This window comes from Gastrolobium bilobum, unplaced genomic scaffold, assembly GCF_033153095.1.
Source record: "Gastrolobium bilobum isolate Gb01-03AN ecotype WA unplaced genomic scaffold, APGP_CSIRO_Gbil_v1 utg5255, whole genome shotgun sequence".
NCBI lineage: Eukaryota > Viridiplantae > Streptophyta > Magnoliopsida > Fabales > Fabaceae > Gastrolobium > Gastrolobium bilobum.
In genome coordinates, this window is record NW_026898528.1 from 806,236 (window position 1) to 824,035 (window position 17,800).

The following is a 17,800-nucleotide window of genomic DNA, read 5'->3' on the forward strand; positions in this document are numbered from 1 at the left end:
AGAATCGGTTTGATTTCAATTGTTGTTTTTTTGAACATGCGAGACATGCTTAATGATTCACTCCAAATTTCTTGAATCAATTAATTGGGTCATGCGTAATATGCAAATTGTAAGTGCATTGTATACCATCAACATAATAAATAGATAAATAATGTAAATGACTAATTATATATATAAATTAATATTTCTCCTACAAGCATAAAATAATTTTGTCTTATGTTTGCACGAGAGATATTATTTCCATATTTATTATTTTTAAAGACATGATTATTCTTAAAAAGTCATATTGCTATTTGCTAATGATGATGTCTCTTCATTTAATTATACGTGTCTTATCACATGCTAATTATTTCATTCATAAGATAAATACAAAAATTATGAAGGAGCATGGGGTTGTAGGATTGAATTGAAGGTGTAAATTGTGAAGGGTAGGATATCAGATTTAAACCTCTTTCAATAGTTGTGAGCTGTCGTGAAAATGAGAGTTTGACATTACCAAGATAATAATGAAAACATGTTGAGTATTATCTTAAAAATATATCATTTATTAAAATTTATTATAAAAAATAATATATCTTATTTTATTTATTCTACTCATTCCTTTACGATTAATATCAACTAATTTTATTTTTTTATTTAGAAAATATCTACTCTTATAATATTGAGAATATGCTCAACAATAAATTTTTTTATATAGAAAAACATGTAGTTCAAGAAATACTTTTTAGTATTCCTCAATAATTATTGAGTAATTACATTTATTTTAAATGAGCGTTTTAAAGTTAAATTAAACTGTCCAACTTAATCAATTATATTATTTGATTTTATTATAATCTTATTATAAATTAGTGAGTTATGTCTTACTTTGAAAATTTGACTGATTTCATTTTTATTTTATTTTAAACATGCTTATAAACATTTAGAATAGTTACCATGCATGAAGATATTTTATAAAAAATAATATAAGTGGCAAGTTATTTATTAACAATATATGATCACATAATAATATAACTTTTACCTCAACAAATTTATTATCACTTAATAAATAAAATATACTCTTGATTGTCTTAGATTTATTATAAATTGTTATGTAGTATTAAAGTGTGATTTGACTGTTCTTAATAAAGTATAAAAAAATAATGCTATACAGGTAAAATAATTTCTAATACTTATCTTATTACATAATAAAAAATAAAATATTTAATATATTACAAACTTAACAAATTAATAATATGTTTCCATTTAATAACTAAAAATTAATCAATAATACTATATAACATTATTATTCAGTAATATTTCACGTAAATAAAATTACAATTAAATTTAATACAAGCAAGACAAACATAAAAAATATTTGATATATTTTATTGTGGTTTCTTCGATGTCCACGTTTGCATGGCAGAGAATAATATGAGTAAGTGGTAAGGTACTGTCAGCCAATGAGAAATATACAATTATACGTGGACCCTACATACCTTTATATGTGTGTGAGAGATAATTTTATCTCCAACATGAGAAATATTATTCCCATTATTATTTTTTTCGACTGATTTTAGGAAAATCAGATAAAAAGACAAAGATTAGAAGAAGAAAAAATCTAAATAACATTCATAGTCTATATGGTAGTTGTTGGGGGATGATGCCATAATAATCCAAGTTCAAATTAGTGCTTTAAAACTCCGCCTCATCTTGGGATCAACCTAGCTAGGATACTAAACTTCTCTTTCTGAGAGTTGGGGTCAGCAATTAGACCCTACATCCAGGTTGACCCCTCTAACCCCCCAAAACTCCCAGTTGAACCCGTGACTCCCGGGTCATAGAGATAAAATGGGGTCATTGCATTTATAAACTCTTTGTTGAACCTGTGACCCCTCCTTCGTTGTGATGGTGGTTCCTCCTATCCTCTCCGGTCTTCTCTTTCCCTCTCCTTCACCGCGTTAGTTCTTCTCTTCCTACCGTTGATTCGTCGCACCACCGCCTCTCCTCCGTCGTTCACTCTTGGATAATGAATCTCATTTCACATGCTGTTGTAGGTGCGTGAGAAGAAAAAACAGAGCCCGAGTTTGACAATATAACTTTTCATTAACAAATATAAATATATCTTATACTAAAAATTCAAACAATCAATCATCAAAGATTCAAAATATACTTAACATAATTCAACCAATAACATTCACAAACCAATATTACACAAGCTAATCAAAGTATAAAACTGGATCAACGAAGTGATTCCATAATCCCGCGATTAAACCCATGACCCTGTAATCACTAATCTCAACTGAATCGATGGCCGGGCCAAATTTTTATAATGTTAGCAGAAAAAAAAAAAACCTTGACCCGCATAGATAGATAGATTAAGATCAATGTTATAATAATAATTTAGAAAGTCAAAAGCACATCATTACGATTATCATTTTAATTTTTCATATATATAATGAAACTAATTTGGATACTACTTTCGTTTGCCGTGCATCGCTGTTAAAGAAATTATCTATTTTTAATTTTTAATTTTTTTAACTAACTGTCATTTTTTTATTAAGATAAATATAAATAAATAGCATTATGAATATTTTTACTTTGCGGTTACAGTTATTTTTAATTTTAAAATTTAATAATTTTCTGCAATTACAATAATACATATTTTTTGAACTTAAGTACCAACAAAAATATAATTAAAGTGATATGTAATACGTGTCAAAAGGTTTTTATTTACGGTATCGAAACGTTAGTACAATACAAAAATGTACTACGAAAATAATTATGTAAGATAATTAATTTATGTAAATTTTAAAAAACTTTATATAATATCATAATAAATACGCCTTTTAGATATCTGAAAATACAAGTGATATTAATTTCATGTTCGAGAAAATTAACGTACATTCATTCAAAAAGTAAAAAGTGACACTAAAATCTTTATACTATGGTTTATAGAACACTCAATCAAGAGATTAAGTTAATGTAATTAAAAAACTAGATTGATGGTATGTTTTATGATCCAATATTAAAAATAATATCAATTTTTTAAAAAATAAAATGAATTGACGTCAAATATATCTTAAACATAAATAGTTGATGTGTTGAATTAGTGAAGAATTGGACAAAATTCTTAAATAAATCAAAATTTAGTTGTAGAAGAAAAACCAAAAAAAGTGACGAGGTCGTTTGCACGTTGTACCTCACGCATCTCACATGGGTGAAAATTAATTAATTATCAAAATAATTTAATATATAATATGTATTCAATTATGAAAATTCTATTAACTCCTCTCAAGTTTATTAATTATATATGTATCTTATCAAATAGATAGATTTAATAAATAATTACCAGTTAAACCTCCCAGGAAAATTCAGTTGATAATTAAGTCGGGACTAGTCATATATTTTCTTCGGTGACGAAGCTCAATGTACCTGTTGTTTCAATGAGGGATAGTCTTCGGAGGCGGTGATCGGAGGAAGTTGAATGAAAATATCTCTCGATTAAAAAAAAATTACTTGTTACAACCTCAGTAAGAATTAATTATAAGTGCTGAAGTAAATCTCATTAAAATATATCATTCTATGAAGCGAGTGTTATATGCAAATAACATATACCAAAGCGAAAAAAGAAGTTTTGTTTTTATATACAGTTTTTTTTTTTTTTTTTTGGCGAAACAACCTTTTTTCCCTTTTATATGAAGACAAATACAATAGCTGAATAACAACCAAAATGTTGTCTGGGATTGCTAATCAATCGCAGTCTCTCGAAGGAATTGATTGTTCTTTAGTGGAGTGGCGTAGACAGCTTGCAGATGTTGATGGTTTAATTGCTAATTGTATTAGCCGCCCTATGGTGAAATAGTTTTTAGTTTCTTCTATTTATTTATTTTTTGAGATGATTATTTTATCTTTTTTTTTATTTCTACAATTTACCTATCAATTTTTAATATTATTAGGTTAGAATTTTAACTAATTTTTATCATTTTTGTTTATCTTGAGATTCTGATCTAACCATATTAAAAATTGGTAGGTAAAATATGCATAAAAAAGTAATTAAAATAACCTATTCTTTTTCTTTATACTATGAAGTATTAGAGTAAAATACCTTTTGACTCTTCAATAAAATTTATGGAACTCAATTTAATCTCTTTAAACAAAAGTCTACTCGTGAACCTTGTAAAATTCAAAAAAAAAAAATCAAGTTAGTTCCTTAAGTATTTTTTGTTGAGAATTAAAATGGTACTTTACTCAAAGTATTATATAGAAATCTAAAAAATAAGTTACACTTCCAGCAAGTATTAAAATAAAATATTAAATAGCATATAGAATGCTATTTTTCTTTTGGCACACTGGTATTTATTATCATTTATAACATAATTGATTTTGTAATTAGGAATTTTTTCTATTTCACTTGTTGGTCAATAGATGCATTAACCTGCCAAGGGCAATCGTATTTTGTATATCTACGCAATCAAACATAATGAGTTTCCAATTGGAAAATAATGAAAGTAGGGAACCGTTCTCACAGGGTACAGTAGTAAAATAAACTCGACTGCTAATGATAGAGGACAAAATTTTCGTGTTGAAAAAGAAACTCACGAGGATTTGGATAAGTGTTAAGGGGTGTATTGGATTGAGATTTCAAAAAAGTTTAATGGATTATTTTTGAATAAAAAAATTTATTGGTATTCAACTAGATTTTAAAGGATTGAAAAAAATTCACGTAGTATTCAATTAAAATTCTAAAAGATTATTTTAGAGTGCGTCCAAGTCATTTGTATTCAATTAGAAATTTAAACAAAGGAAAAACAATATTGTGGTATTCAAAAATGTGACAATTTTAATGGATTTTCTATTGTTGCGGATTTCGTGAGACTTTTTAGTGAAAAATATAAATAAGATACCTCTTTCACAATTTCACCCTAACCCCTAGAATTTCTTGAGATTTTTTTATTGCAGTTTCTTCTTCTTCTTTTGGAGGGTTGATTCGCTCAAAATCGGGTTCCGTCATGGGAGCTTCGTGAGCGATTTTCATCACAAAACAACCCAAAAACAACAAATCAACAAGATAATAATATAATTCATCCCGAAAACAACAGATTTTTGAGTGTTTTTTTTAGAGTTCTTGGAAGTTTAAAACATAATTTTTCAAGCAATGAGTCATGATTTTTTTTGGCACAAAAATATGTGATTTTTGTATTAAAAATAACATAAAATAGTGAAAAAATAATAAGATAACTAAAATCCTCAAACCAGTTTTCGTTTTACATAAATAAAACAATATCAATCTAAAGAAAGATTGAAACTTTCATATTATGAATCATATATTTTGTAACAATACATTCATGAATGAAATTCCTTCGCTATAGGAACCGATTTCAAACAATTTTTGTGTCAATAGATAACTAAAAACTTATTTTTGAAAAGCCTCAAAGCAATTTAAGTTTTCAATGTATCGATTGAAAATAATTTGAAAAAATTCCTAAAATTTCATGTAATAAAACTTAGAAATTTAGATTCAAAATTTTCTTAGAATACTCAATGAAAATATGCATATGATATATGATTATAAAACTCTCATCACGTAGAACAAAAATTCCAAGGTTTTCAAGATCAATTGCAAAAAATTTCAAATGAAATTTTATCATGAACTTTAGGTTCTATAAGCAAATTTATAATTATTTTAGTGAATAAAAAAAATTAGGTATTATGATCATATATATGCATAGCTCTGATACCAAATGAAGAAGATAATTTTCAACTCATTGGTCAAATCCAAGAGCCGGAACGAGAAAATGCTAATGTATGGAGAACTAATATAACTTTAGATATGTAGAGAGTTGTTGCTTAGTAATTTTGAATGTTTGTTGAAAATTATATTAGGTTTTACTGATTGAGAAAATTATATTAAGTTTTACTTTTTTTATTAATGTAATTGCATTTTTTTATTGACTCTTATAATATTAAATGTGTGTTAAAAATTCATATGATTTTTTAAAATCTTATAAATCTATATTGTCTTTTCAAATCTTATAAATTATATTAAAGTCCTTTAAATATAATATTATGAAATATTGATTGTAAAAAAAGTCTTTTAAAATAATACTTAAAGTCCCTCTAATTATAAATAGTCTTTTAAAACTGATAAGATTTGTTATCTTATAAAATCTTATAAAATTATAATCCAATACACTCCCCTAAGAATGCTTCCTCTCCATCACTATTTGATTATACTACTACCAGGATAATAAGCAAGGCATGTTAACAAATATAGGATAAATAAAAAAGAGAATGAAATACCTTTTGAGTTCTCAACAAATATCACAAGGATAATTTTCCCTAAAGAATAGACGAATGATGGTCCCTCTTAAATTCAAAATAGACTTATGTTAACCCTTTTGAGAGACTAATATTGGTTTTATTTGAATTTTAGAGAAACTATGATTTTAACTAACTGGATCTATTTTGAATTTTAAAAGGATCACAAGTTGATAATGGGTCCAGTGATTTTATACTTTACTATAAAGAAAAGAAAATCATTTCGGGTAGAGATGGATTATTATTTTTTGAATAAAGTACATTTTGGGCCTTTAACAAAAATCACGGAGTCCATTTTAATCCCTTAGAAAAAAAAATCGACTTGTGATCCATCTGAAATTAAAAATAGACCCAGTTTAGTCATTTTGAATGACTAATGTGGGTCTTCTTCGAATTTTAGAGAACCATAATTTTGACTAAGTGAGTCTATTTTAAATTTCAGAGGGATCCACAAGTCGATTTTTTCTAAAGGAATAATAGATCTTGTGATTTTTGTTGAGGACACAAAAGATATTTTACTCTCTTTTTTTGCGTAAAGTGTCTTTTGGGTCCTCATCAAAAATTACGATGCTCATTTTAATCCTTTAGAAAAAAAAGTTCAACTTGTGGTCTATCTGAAGTTCAAAGAAGATCCATGTTAGTCCTTTAAAAAACTAAGTTGGGTCTATTTTAAATTTCAAATGGACCATGAGTTAGTTTTCTTTCCTGAGATTAAATTAGGCCCCGTGATATTTGTTGCTGACCCAAAAAGTACTTTACTCATTATCTTTTTTTTTCAAGATGCGCTAGTAGAGGGATATATGTATATGGATAAATGATTTCTCCAATCAATGGAGAAAAGTTATCTCCGGTGAGCCCAAAACGACGTCGTTTTGGGACGAAAATCAAGGTGTTTTTGTAATTTTAATATATTGCAAGATTATATTAGTTTTTATAATTATATTTTTTTAATCTCATAACCAAAAAACAATGTCGTTTTAAATTTACTGGAGATAAATTTATCTCTAGTGATTGAAGAAATATTTTTTCCTATATATATATATATATATATATATATATATATATATATATATATATAATAAAATAATGAGATTTTGTCATTTGAGACAATCTTTTTCATAGTTTTATTCATTCTCTTCCTTCCTTCTTACTCCATTCTCTATAAATACTCCACCCCGCTCAATCTAGTTCAGTTCTCACTCAACTGAGAATGTTACCAAAAAGTTATTTGGTAGGCCAATTTTTTTCCGAGAATGTTGGGTTAATTTTTTTGATGCTATGTTTGGTTGATCGTAAAATATTGTGGGAAGACCAAAATTACAAAATTACCCTTATTACAATGTGTTACCTAAGAAATAAGGGAAGACGAGTGTGTAATGGAATATCTAAGAAATGAGCGCATCATCTTCCTTCATCATATAAGTAATACATTTAACCAACAAACTAAACAACTGAAATATATCGAAAGATGCATCAGTACCGTCAAAAACCCTTATTTCTTCCTTCTTGCTTTAGCATTTTGGACTTTTGTCATGCTTTGTATTTCTTTTTTTCTAATTTTGTCAACTGAGTTATACTGTACTGACCATAAAGTTCACCCTTGATTTTGATGAGTTAAACAAGTGGTTCAACCATTTTTTATGCCGCAAACATCACTCGTGACCAGTTGCACCCTCCCCTAGAAGAAGCTCTCTGACTCTTGAAGCGCAAGGTTTGCACCCTCGACCACCAAACCAATAAATCCCTCAATCTCTAATGCCATCAATGGCAAGGTCCAATCTGATTCGGTGAACCAAATGGTTATCGATTTTAATAAAACTCAATCAAGTCGCATCGGTCACATCCATATCTTGAGGATGCCAGATCCACTTAGTTACTCGAATTGATTAAACGACTGGTTTATTGATTTATGATTGAACCAGTTAGTGTGATCCAAGTTTTACAAGACAAGTCACCTGCGACGGTGATAGTGGTTGGTGATGGAGGGTAGGATTCGGCGAAGAAGAGGAATGGGGTATTTTGGTATGAGAAATGTGTTTTCACTTTACAATCGTGTGGGATAAAAAATACATCATGATTTTGGTTTTGAAATTTGTTGTGTAAAATCAAATGTTGAGATTTTTTTTTTTCTTGGGAATATTTTTCTGTTTCCTCCTGCTAAATGTGGGAAATAGTTTTTGTTATGGACCCGTATAATGGGCCCATTAAGGGGTAAGCCCAACAAGGGACAACCACGATGTGGATTGATGTTAATCAATCATCCTAATCTTAATGTGTCAGCATAGCTATCCACACTACCTACAGGTAACCTCTATAAATACAAAGGCAAACCCTAAATGTACATTCATTCTCTCTCTTATTGTTATGCTGTCACTGTGCACACACACCCCATTGGCTAACGCTGTTATAGTATTCTGTGCATAGTAATCTCATTGACTCAAGGGTATCTCCCTCATAGATACCTTGAAAAGGGCATCAGATCCAATATTAACGCACTAGCCTAACTGGGCTAGACATCTCTGTCTCAAGGACATAACAATTTTCTTCACCCTACTTTCCGAAATTTCAAAAAGAATCCGCGTACCAAACAATACCTAAAACTAATTTGGACCATGTACAATATTTCCAATTTCTTAAAATAATTAAGTAATCGATATGTCATGATGTAGAAATCATTTCTTAATCCTATTAATTCCATTAGCAGGTCTACGTGGCAAAGTCCGGTGAGTTTTGCTAGATACGGTAGTGAGATAGTGAGATCAATTCTCTCAATGCATCTAGTAGAACTAATACCAGTACTATTACCCAGCGATATTAACCGGTTTTTGCCATACGACAAAATTCTAATCATTTATCTTGAAGGGAAATATTACTCTCCTTTCACATAAGATTACTTCTCTCCTACTCTCTCACTTCGATTTCCGTACCTCACTTTTTTCTTTTTTTTTCTTTTTTCTTGTAATGGTGGGACCCACCTATTTTATCTCTACAACATAAGATACTTATCTTATGTTGAAGGAAAATAATAAAACCCTTATCTTGAATTTCATTTTTTCTCTTATTTTTATCTTACGACTTTGTATAAATTGCATTACTTTAATATTATTATTAAATAAAAATTAATATTAAATGAATGAAGTCAAATAATAATTGATAATATAACTAGTTTTCGTTCTAGCATGATATTTCAGAATTCTTACAAATTTAAAATTGTAAAATTTATTATTAATAATGATAATTAGATCATTATTTATTTATCTTTATTTTGTAAAAAAGTTCCAATATTCGATAACATTGAGGACTTAAACGATTATGGACCATGTATATTATCATTTACTAAATTAGTAAATTTATCAAATATTTAAATAGTTCCATAAAAAAGGAAAATAAAATCCAATAATATAAATTTATCATTTTTGAATTTACATAAATTACAGAATATGAGTATACGAGCAATAAATTATTCCAAAAATTGCATCAAACAAATAAGATATATTTATGATATTAATTATTATTTAATTATTTTAATGCAAATTTTAAAAATAACAATAACTTATTTATTTATGATAGTACTTAATATTACTAGGAGTAAGAGAATATAAATGGAAGAGAGGGGTGGTCCCATTGACTTGTAGCAAACTCACTTTTTTTCTTAACAATTTTTTTATAATGGTAACAAAAGCCCAACGTATCTTTTGGGCGTTTTAGGCCTTCAATATTCGATTAAAAAAAAAGCCCAATGTAAATGTATTGTCAAACTCTTTGCGGTGGTACAACCGTCGGCCCCTTACTTGGGTCGTATACTCGTATAGCAGTCAATATATATGTACTATAGTTAATGGGTTCGTTTTTTCTGTCGTTACTATAGAAAAGTTATCTGCAATAAGTCTAATACGAGGTCGTTTTGGGCGGAATCACGATATTTTTGTAATTTTAATTTATTTCAGTGTTATTATAGTCTTTATTAATTTTTTAATTTTTCAATACCAAAACAATATCGTTTTAGAAATAAATACAGATAACTTATATGCAGTAACTGCAAAAAATATTTTTCTCTTAGTTAATATGTTAATTAATAATCTTTATTAATTTTTTAATTTTTCAATACCAAAACAATATCGTTTTAGAAATAAATACAGATAACTTATATGCAGTAACTGCAAAAAATATTTTTCTCTTAGTTAATATGTTAATTAATAAGAAAATAACGTTGCGACGTTACAATCTCCAAGGCGTGAAACTGTAATGCTCGCCCCATGTTCATTGCATAACTTTTTGTTGTTGTTGTTGTAATTTGAAGATATTCTCATTCAACTTCTTTTGATCACTTTATATTTGGAGTATGGCTCTGAAAGCTATCCCTTATTGAAACAGCAGTACATTGAGCTTTGCCACCGAAAGAAAGATGAGACTAATCTCTCGTTTAAAAAGAGAGGCAAGTCCTTTGGCGAGGTCTATAACTCACAGAAGTTTCATAAGTCAGCATTCGCTATTTCTGCACTTTGTAAATGATTTCAAACCATTTTGGCTGAGAAGAAAAAAATGCAGAAAATGCGTTCTATTAAAGTATCACGGCATCTATTATAATAAAAAAAAAAAAGTATCACGGCATCATAATTGATTCTTCAACTAAAATTAATTGTACGTATTCATTTCCTTTTGGGTTTTTACAATTCTCCATAATTATGACCTTACTTCCACGAAGAAGTTGTAAAACAATTAGAAAAGCGGTTACAAAATTTGTTGTACAACGGTGTACATTAATTTTTCTTTCCCCTACTTTTCTTCATTATCATGACCTTACTTCCATGGAGAAGTTGTAAAATAATTAAACAAAGCAATAACAATAATTGTTGTACATTGATGCACATTAATTTTTTTCACCCTACAATTCTCCATAATTATGGCCTTACTTCCTTAAAGAAGCTGTGAAATCATTAAACAAAGCGGTAACAAACAAATGCTGAACTACAATGCACATTATTCCCCCCCCTACAATTCTCCATAATTTTGACCTTACTGTCATGAAGAAGTTGTAAAATAATTAAAAAAAGCCATAACAAAAATTGTTGTACAATAATGCATTTCCATTAACATCAACAATTAATATACGAGGACACAGCAATTTCAGCACGAGTTTAACGCACGAAAAGACACAGTACTAATATAGTTAGTTGTGTATGGGGCGTTTGGTACCAGGATTTTGACCGGATTTTCGAGAAACTGAAATTTTTAAAATTTTAAATTTGCGGATATTATCCTGAATATGAAAATGATATTTTTGAAAATCAAGATTTTCAGATAAATTTTTTTTTTCTCCTCTACCAAACGTCCATTTAAAGTAATGTAATAAATATGAAGTACCGCCTTGTGATCATAGGTCAAGCACATATTTTAAGTACTATAACGTAAAGTTCAAAGAAATAGTACGCTAATTGGTTTTGTAGTTTTCCTTTATTAAAAACCAAAATAATAAAAAAGAGAAAATTTGGGTTTTTCTATTTGAGGTGAGTGCAGCCAGTTCATTTGAGCATATTTTTCTTAAGAGTAAATATCTTTTTTGGTCCCTAACAAAAGATATAGTCCTTACTTTAGTTCTTTACAAAAATAAATTAGTCAGTTAGTCTCTAACAAATTTAAAGTGGACCCATTTAGTTGAAATCGTGGTCCCTCATAAATTCAAAAAAGACCTATATTAGTCCATCAAAAGAACTAAAATGAGTTCACTTTGAATTTGTTAGGGACTAACTGACTAATTTATTTTTGTAAAGGATTAAAATGAAGACGTATTTTTTTTTAGGGACCAAAAAAGATGTTTACTCATTTCTTAAAGTCTAATGTTTTTAGTTTTTCACTTTTTCTAGTTAGTGTAGCAAGAGGCTTAAAAAAAGAAAAAAAACAGTAAAAAAAGAAGAAGGATTTTCTAATAAAAAAATTAAATGCATAAAAGTTAAGAAAAGAAAAGAAAAGAAAAGCTGACTGGGGTAATGTTTTTCTTCCCAAATCCCAACCATGTAGTTAATTGCTAGCAAGCAGTATAAACTAAAAACTAAAAAGGGTGATATTGTAGAGAGAGAAATACAGAGGTTTGTTTAGTATTCTTGTGGTGGTGGTGCTCGTGCTTGTATTGGCTAAGAGGGTTTCAAAACATAGAAAACACACACACATACACATACACACATACACAGAGAGAGAAAGTCCTGTCCTGACCCGATAATCATACTCATATACTGGAGAGGAGATGGGATAGTTCCAAGCTCAATTTCCCATAAAAAAAAATAAAAAAAAAATTAGCTTTATTCTTTGCTCTTCATCTTTCCCTCTCTTACCGTCTGATCTCTCATGCCCATGGATTCCTTTGATTTGATTCGCAAAGGTATAATACTTTTTGTTTGCACTCTTCCTTAAATTTCAGATCTTTCACTTACCCTTCTCATTAATTTTTCTCCACTTTCTGTAATTTGCAGCTTTTCTTCCGTTTTAATTACTGTTTACTTATTGGGTTTGTTTTGTCTATTTTCTTTTTATTTTCTGACGGGTTGAATTGCTCAAGATCTCTTTAAAGTTTGCGGCTTTTGTATTGGGAGGTTGCGTTCTTTGTGCGCTCATGCTTTAACTCGTTACTATTTCTGTTTTGTTTGATGTTCTTGTAAAATTCGGGTTTGAAACTTGTAGATTTCTTTCTGTCTTTCTTGTTTTCCTTGTATTAGCGGGGTTTCCAGGTAGTTGCTGTTCAAGAGAATTCTCTCAATTGTTTTAGTTCATCTTAGAATTTGTTTTATATTTCCTTAGAAAATTTTTGGGGTTTTAACCGTGTCCTGCTGTGTCTTCCTAGTTCTGAAATTGGCCAGAGTTCTCTAAAGCTTTCTTCGGTATTTGTGAGATTTCCTATAGGTTCTGTAACTCGTGTTTCTGTTGTTCAATTTAGCTTTACAGGATTCACTTCCAAGTTATAGTAATGAAAATGGCCAGCTATAGTTGCTTGCAGTGATATTCAAATACCTAGTTATGCCTCTTATATTACACACGCTGCATACCCTCGACCGGTCTACTTATTTGGCAGTTATCGGTGGTGGATTTCTAAAAATAGTTGCAACTGTTGTTCTATATTGAGTTATTTAATTGGCACTTTCATGTTATCTGAGATACTATTGAATTTGAATTCATTTATCTGCTACATGATGCATGAAATCTGTGGCGAAACTTTCATTTTTTCCCCTGTTCTTTTTATAGCAGTCTGGTTGATCAATGAGCATGATCAAATTGAACCATTTTCAGGGTTGGGTTGAGGCTGACTGGACATGTGCTGTTACTATTTTTAGAGTCTGTTTGTGTTGTAGTTATTTTGTCCATATTCTAGTTAGTAATGAACTTATCCAAGAACGGATCCCAAATGGATGCAAAGCTACTCAGCCCAAACAAGGCAACCACTCTGAATCCAAATGCTGCAGAGTTTATTCCTTTTGCTCTCAGATCATCATTACCTGGAACTACTAGCTCGGTCGATGCAGAAGCAAGGCTTGCTACTGCTGGAGCTCTTGGGAAAGCAGTTTTAGACAGATCAGAATCATCCATTTCAAATAATTCCGATGATGAGGTGCACCAGTACTGGCGATGTCAGCTCCCTGATGATATAACCCCTGATTTTGGGGTCATGGGAGAAGATGAGTCCCAAGGTCGTAAAGACCTTTCTTTGGCGGGTTTATCCATACATGATGACACTGAAGCCTCAAGGTTTCCTACTTCTAAAGAAAGTAGATATATAATAAATGAGCCGCAGGAGTTATCTCAACAGCATATTAATGGCAATAGCATTGCTGATAAATTAAGGTTTTCCCATTCAAGCTACAGGGAAGATCCGACTTCAGCAAGCTTTTTGAACACTTTGACAAAGCCTTGGGATAAGCCAATTGGGTGTACCAATCAGCATATTAGCAGTGGTCGAGAAGGGCTTGTTTTTGATGACAACTCTAGACATGGATTCTTAAATGATGTTTTGGCTGAGAATGGAATTGTGGATGATACTGATTTGAACCCTTTGGAGTTTTTAGCTTCTCTGTTCCCTGGTTTTGCGGCAGAAAGCCTTACAGAAGTTTACCTTGCCAATGGATGCGATTTTGATCTGACCATTGAGGTGCTCACTCAATTAGAGGTAGGTTGATCTTCATGTAATAACTGACTTGTGGCCAAATTGTGGTTCCTTATAAGCCTCATATCATGTGCGTGCATGTGAAAATGTATATGTTGTCCTTTATATTCATGTACAATATCTATCTCCTAGCATGTTACAATGCAGTATGCTTTAGTACAATGCTAAGTCTGATGGGATGGATGCTAAGTATTTAGAGCAATACCTGTGCCTTGTTTTGGCAGGGAAGAGCCAGCTCCCTATAAGCTGTGAAGTGATTCAAGTGCAACCTAGCTTCCAGTTTCTAATTGCTGTTGCCTGGTACTGGGGGGAGGGAGTTGTTAGAGATAATCTTTTTAAGTTTTGATCTGCACTTTTTTTTTTTGGGTTTAGTTATGTGATGATGGTTCTCTGTTTCATGTTATCAAGGGGCCATTGGTATTTTATTAGCATTTTATTGATATATGATCAAGTTGTACAATTTGTTCTCCATTCTGTGGATGCCACTGTCATTTATTATTATTACTTATTTCAATCCTTCTTAAGCTAGGAACTTTATGTTAATCATCTCTCTTTTTTCATCCCTCCAAATTTGTAGCTTCAAGTTGAAGGTAGTTTCAATCAGAACCTGAATTCAAAGACTCTGTCAGCTCCCAATCTCAGTGCAATGGACTTCCCTGCACTTACTTCACCAGATGTCCAGACTGCTTCTATAAAATATGCTGTAGATAATGTCCAACAAAATGGCAATCCTTACCGATCATCTGGCAATGATATGCTGTTTTTCAAATCCAGCTCTTCAGTTCCATCTAGAGGTGCTGTTGACTTTGCTTCAGCCGTTAGGAAGTTGGCTTCTCAGGATTCTGGTATTTGGAAGAATGAAAAAAATGGCTTTGGGGATGCTGTGATTGGCTCAAGCAGGAGTCCTAATGTTCTGGCTAGTGGCTACAATGGTGGACAGGGGAGAGTCAACTTTGGTGATCGGTTACAGATTCGTGGTTCAGCTAGGGCAGCTCCTGTTTGGCTTGAAACTGGCGACGCAGTTGGTAAATAATGGTGTTTATATGCTTCAATTATTGGTTGAATTCTTTGTACACTGTTTTCTTTAACAACTTTGTATGGCAGCAAATATGTATTCAGAGGTGCGGGAGGAGGCTCGTGATCATGCACGATTACGTAATGCATATTTTGAGCAGGTGGATCTTCCATTCATGCTTTGATGAAGTTACTGGCAAATGAATGAGAATATAAAAAAATGATTTTCGCTACATGCTTCTTGCTTGGTTCACATTGACAGACATTCCCTTGACTTCCTTTCCTCTCCTCTGAATTAATCTTCTGCTTTCTTTATTATTATTATTAATATGTAACTTTCGATAATCTAGTTGGGCTGATACCGACAGGAACATGAATAAAAGATAAAGTCCGGGACCATCCGCACTTGAATCTGTTTTTGTGTGACCTTAGATTTTTTGGGTTTGATTGGTTTCTAATTTGAAAACAGGCACGACAGGCCTATCTTATTGGAAATAAGGCCCTAGCAAAGGAACTAAGTGTTAAAGGGCAACAGCACAACATGCATATGAAAGCAGCTCATGGAAAAGCTCAAGAATCTATTTACCGCCAGAGGTTTGTAGTTCCCCAATGCTTTCATTCCTCCTCTCCACATGAGTTTTGGTTAAAATAAAAAGCATATTTGACGACGTGATAACAACTTATTTTTCTGCCCCCACACAACCTGTATATATTAAGATGAGAGTTTCTTTTGACGAGTTGGCTCTACTCCTTTTCAAACGTATTTTTACTTTCTGCGTTTCCTTTCCTACTTAAATATTTTTTATGCCGACTGCTAGCCATTGAGAAGGATAATGATTGTCTCACTTGGTGGAGAGGTGTGAACAATCTGAGCCCTTTTATAAAAGTTAGGAATGTCAAGTTGTTATCCAGTGGCTCACAAAGATTACTGTATAAGTTTGAGAGTGTCTTTCCTCCATTAAGAACATATACTGCTCAAAGTTGCTGCAGCTCTTTCCTTTTCTTCCTCGCTAGTATAGGCTGCCAAACAGTTTCTTTCTAGAATGATTACCGGGCGGGGGTGTTTATCATTGTATGAACCAGAATGTTCCTGTACATTGTTCTAAAATTTTGCTTTACCGGATTGGTTTTCTAAGTGTTGGGTTCTGTCTCAGTTATTGCAAGTGTTGATTTTTCAGAAATCCAGTTGCTCCAGAGATGCAGGGCAATGGTAGAGGACATGATAGGATGATAGACCTACACGGGTTGCACGCAAGTGAAGCCATTCATGTGCTGAAACATGAATTGAGTGTGCTGAAAAGCACTGCCTTAGCTACTGAGCAGCGGCTGCAGGTTTATATTTGTGTAGGTACAGGTCATCATACCAGGGGTTCCCGTACTCCCGCAAGACTTCCAGTAACCGTACAGCATTTTCTACTTGAAGAGGGCCTTAACTTCACAGAACCTCAGCCAGGCCTACTTCGTGTTGTGGTATATTGAACCAATGATGTGAACAAGTTTTTTGACACTGTAAAAGTAAAGTCCATGAACATGGACATTGTAATCATTCTTGTATCTGTATATGAGAAGTAGTGGCAAAATCCAAGCCTGAAGAACAGGAAAAAAGAAGCAGCAGCAGTTAGTGGAAAAAAAAAGAAAGAGAAGGGTTGTTGTAGCAGATTTGTATCATTAAGGTTTAGCTGCAGCATCAGATTTACATTAGTCAGCAGGACAGGACTTCACAGCAGCCCATGTTATGGGATCATTTTCCTTCTGTTAATTTTGTACCCAAATTTTCATTTCCTTGTTAAATTTCTTTTTTCTTCTTTTGATTCAGATGTAACTGATAGAATTCGATTACACGATAGAACAATTGACTTTGCAAATTAGATTCTATGCCAAACAATTTACATATGGCAACAAATACTCAAGAAGGAACTGCAATGATCGTGGGCTTGTTACTTTCCGGGTTCTAATTTACATTGCTTTTCTTAACACAAGTTTTGCATGCAAAGAGATTGGTTCGTAAAATCAATGAGAGTTGTCAGTTGACTCACTGTCTGTGAATCGACATTCTCTAAAATTGTTTCAATAAGAGTAAACTTTATGTTTGTAAAATTAATGGATTCGATGATTGATAACTATTAGCTATAGAAAACAGAGCCTAAACTGAATATTCATCTTTTTGTGTTGATTGAACCAAGTGTGCAGTACAGAAGCTGTATATATCAGCAAAAGCAAGAAAGGAGAGTCATAACAGAATCGTAAAGAAAATGCTCACGCTAACCACACATGGGTCCCAACAATCCCACACATAGGTCCTAACAATATCCAGCTCAGCTGCTGTTACAACTGAATAAC

General features: G+C 31.4%; 1 protein-coding gene across 3 annotated transcripts; it reads left to right on the forward strand.

Annotated features, from left to right (window-relative positions):
* Nucleotides 1–12,335: 12,335 nt before the first annotated feature.
* On the forward strand, nt 12,336–17,388 carry LOC133317074 (polyadenylate-binding protein-interacting protein 7-like). 3 transcript variants are annotated; one of them, XM_061518880.1, is made up of 6 exons: nt 12,336–12,673; nt 13,226–14,449; nt 15,024–15,471; nt 15,551–15,621; nt 15,930–16,054; nt 16,639–17,388. In XM_061518880.1, the coding sequence occupies exons 2-6, from the start codon at nt 13,664–13,666 to the stop codon at nt 16,937–16,939; spliced, it is 1,731 nt and encodes a 576-aa protein (XP_061374864.1). In that variant the 5' UTR covers nt 12,336–12,673; nt 13,226–13,663; the 3' UTR covers nt 16,940–17,388. The 3 variants fall into 3 exon arrangements, with proteins under 3 accessions (XP_061374864.1, XP_061374865.1, XP_061374863.1); XM_061518881.1 differs by having other exon boundaries at nt 13,531–14,449; XM_061518879.1 differs by having other exon boundaries at nt 13,576–14,449.
* The last annotated feature ends 412 nt before the right edge of the window (nt 17,389–17,800 follow it).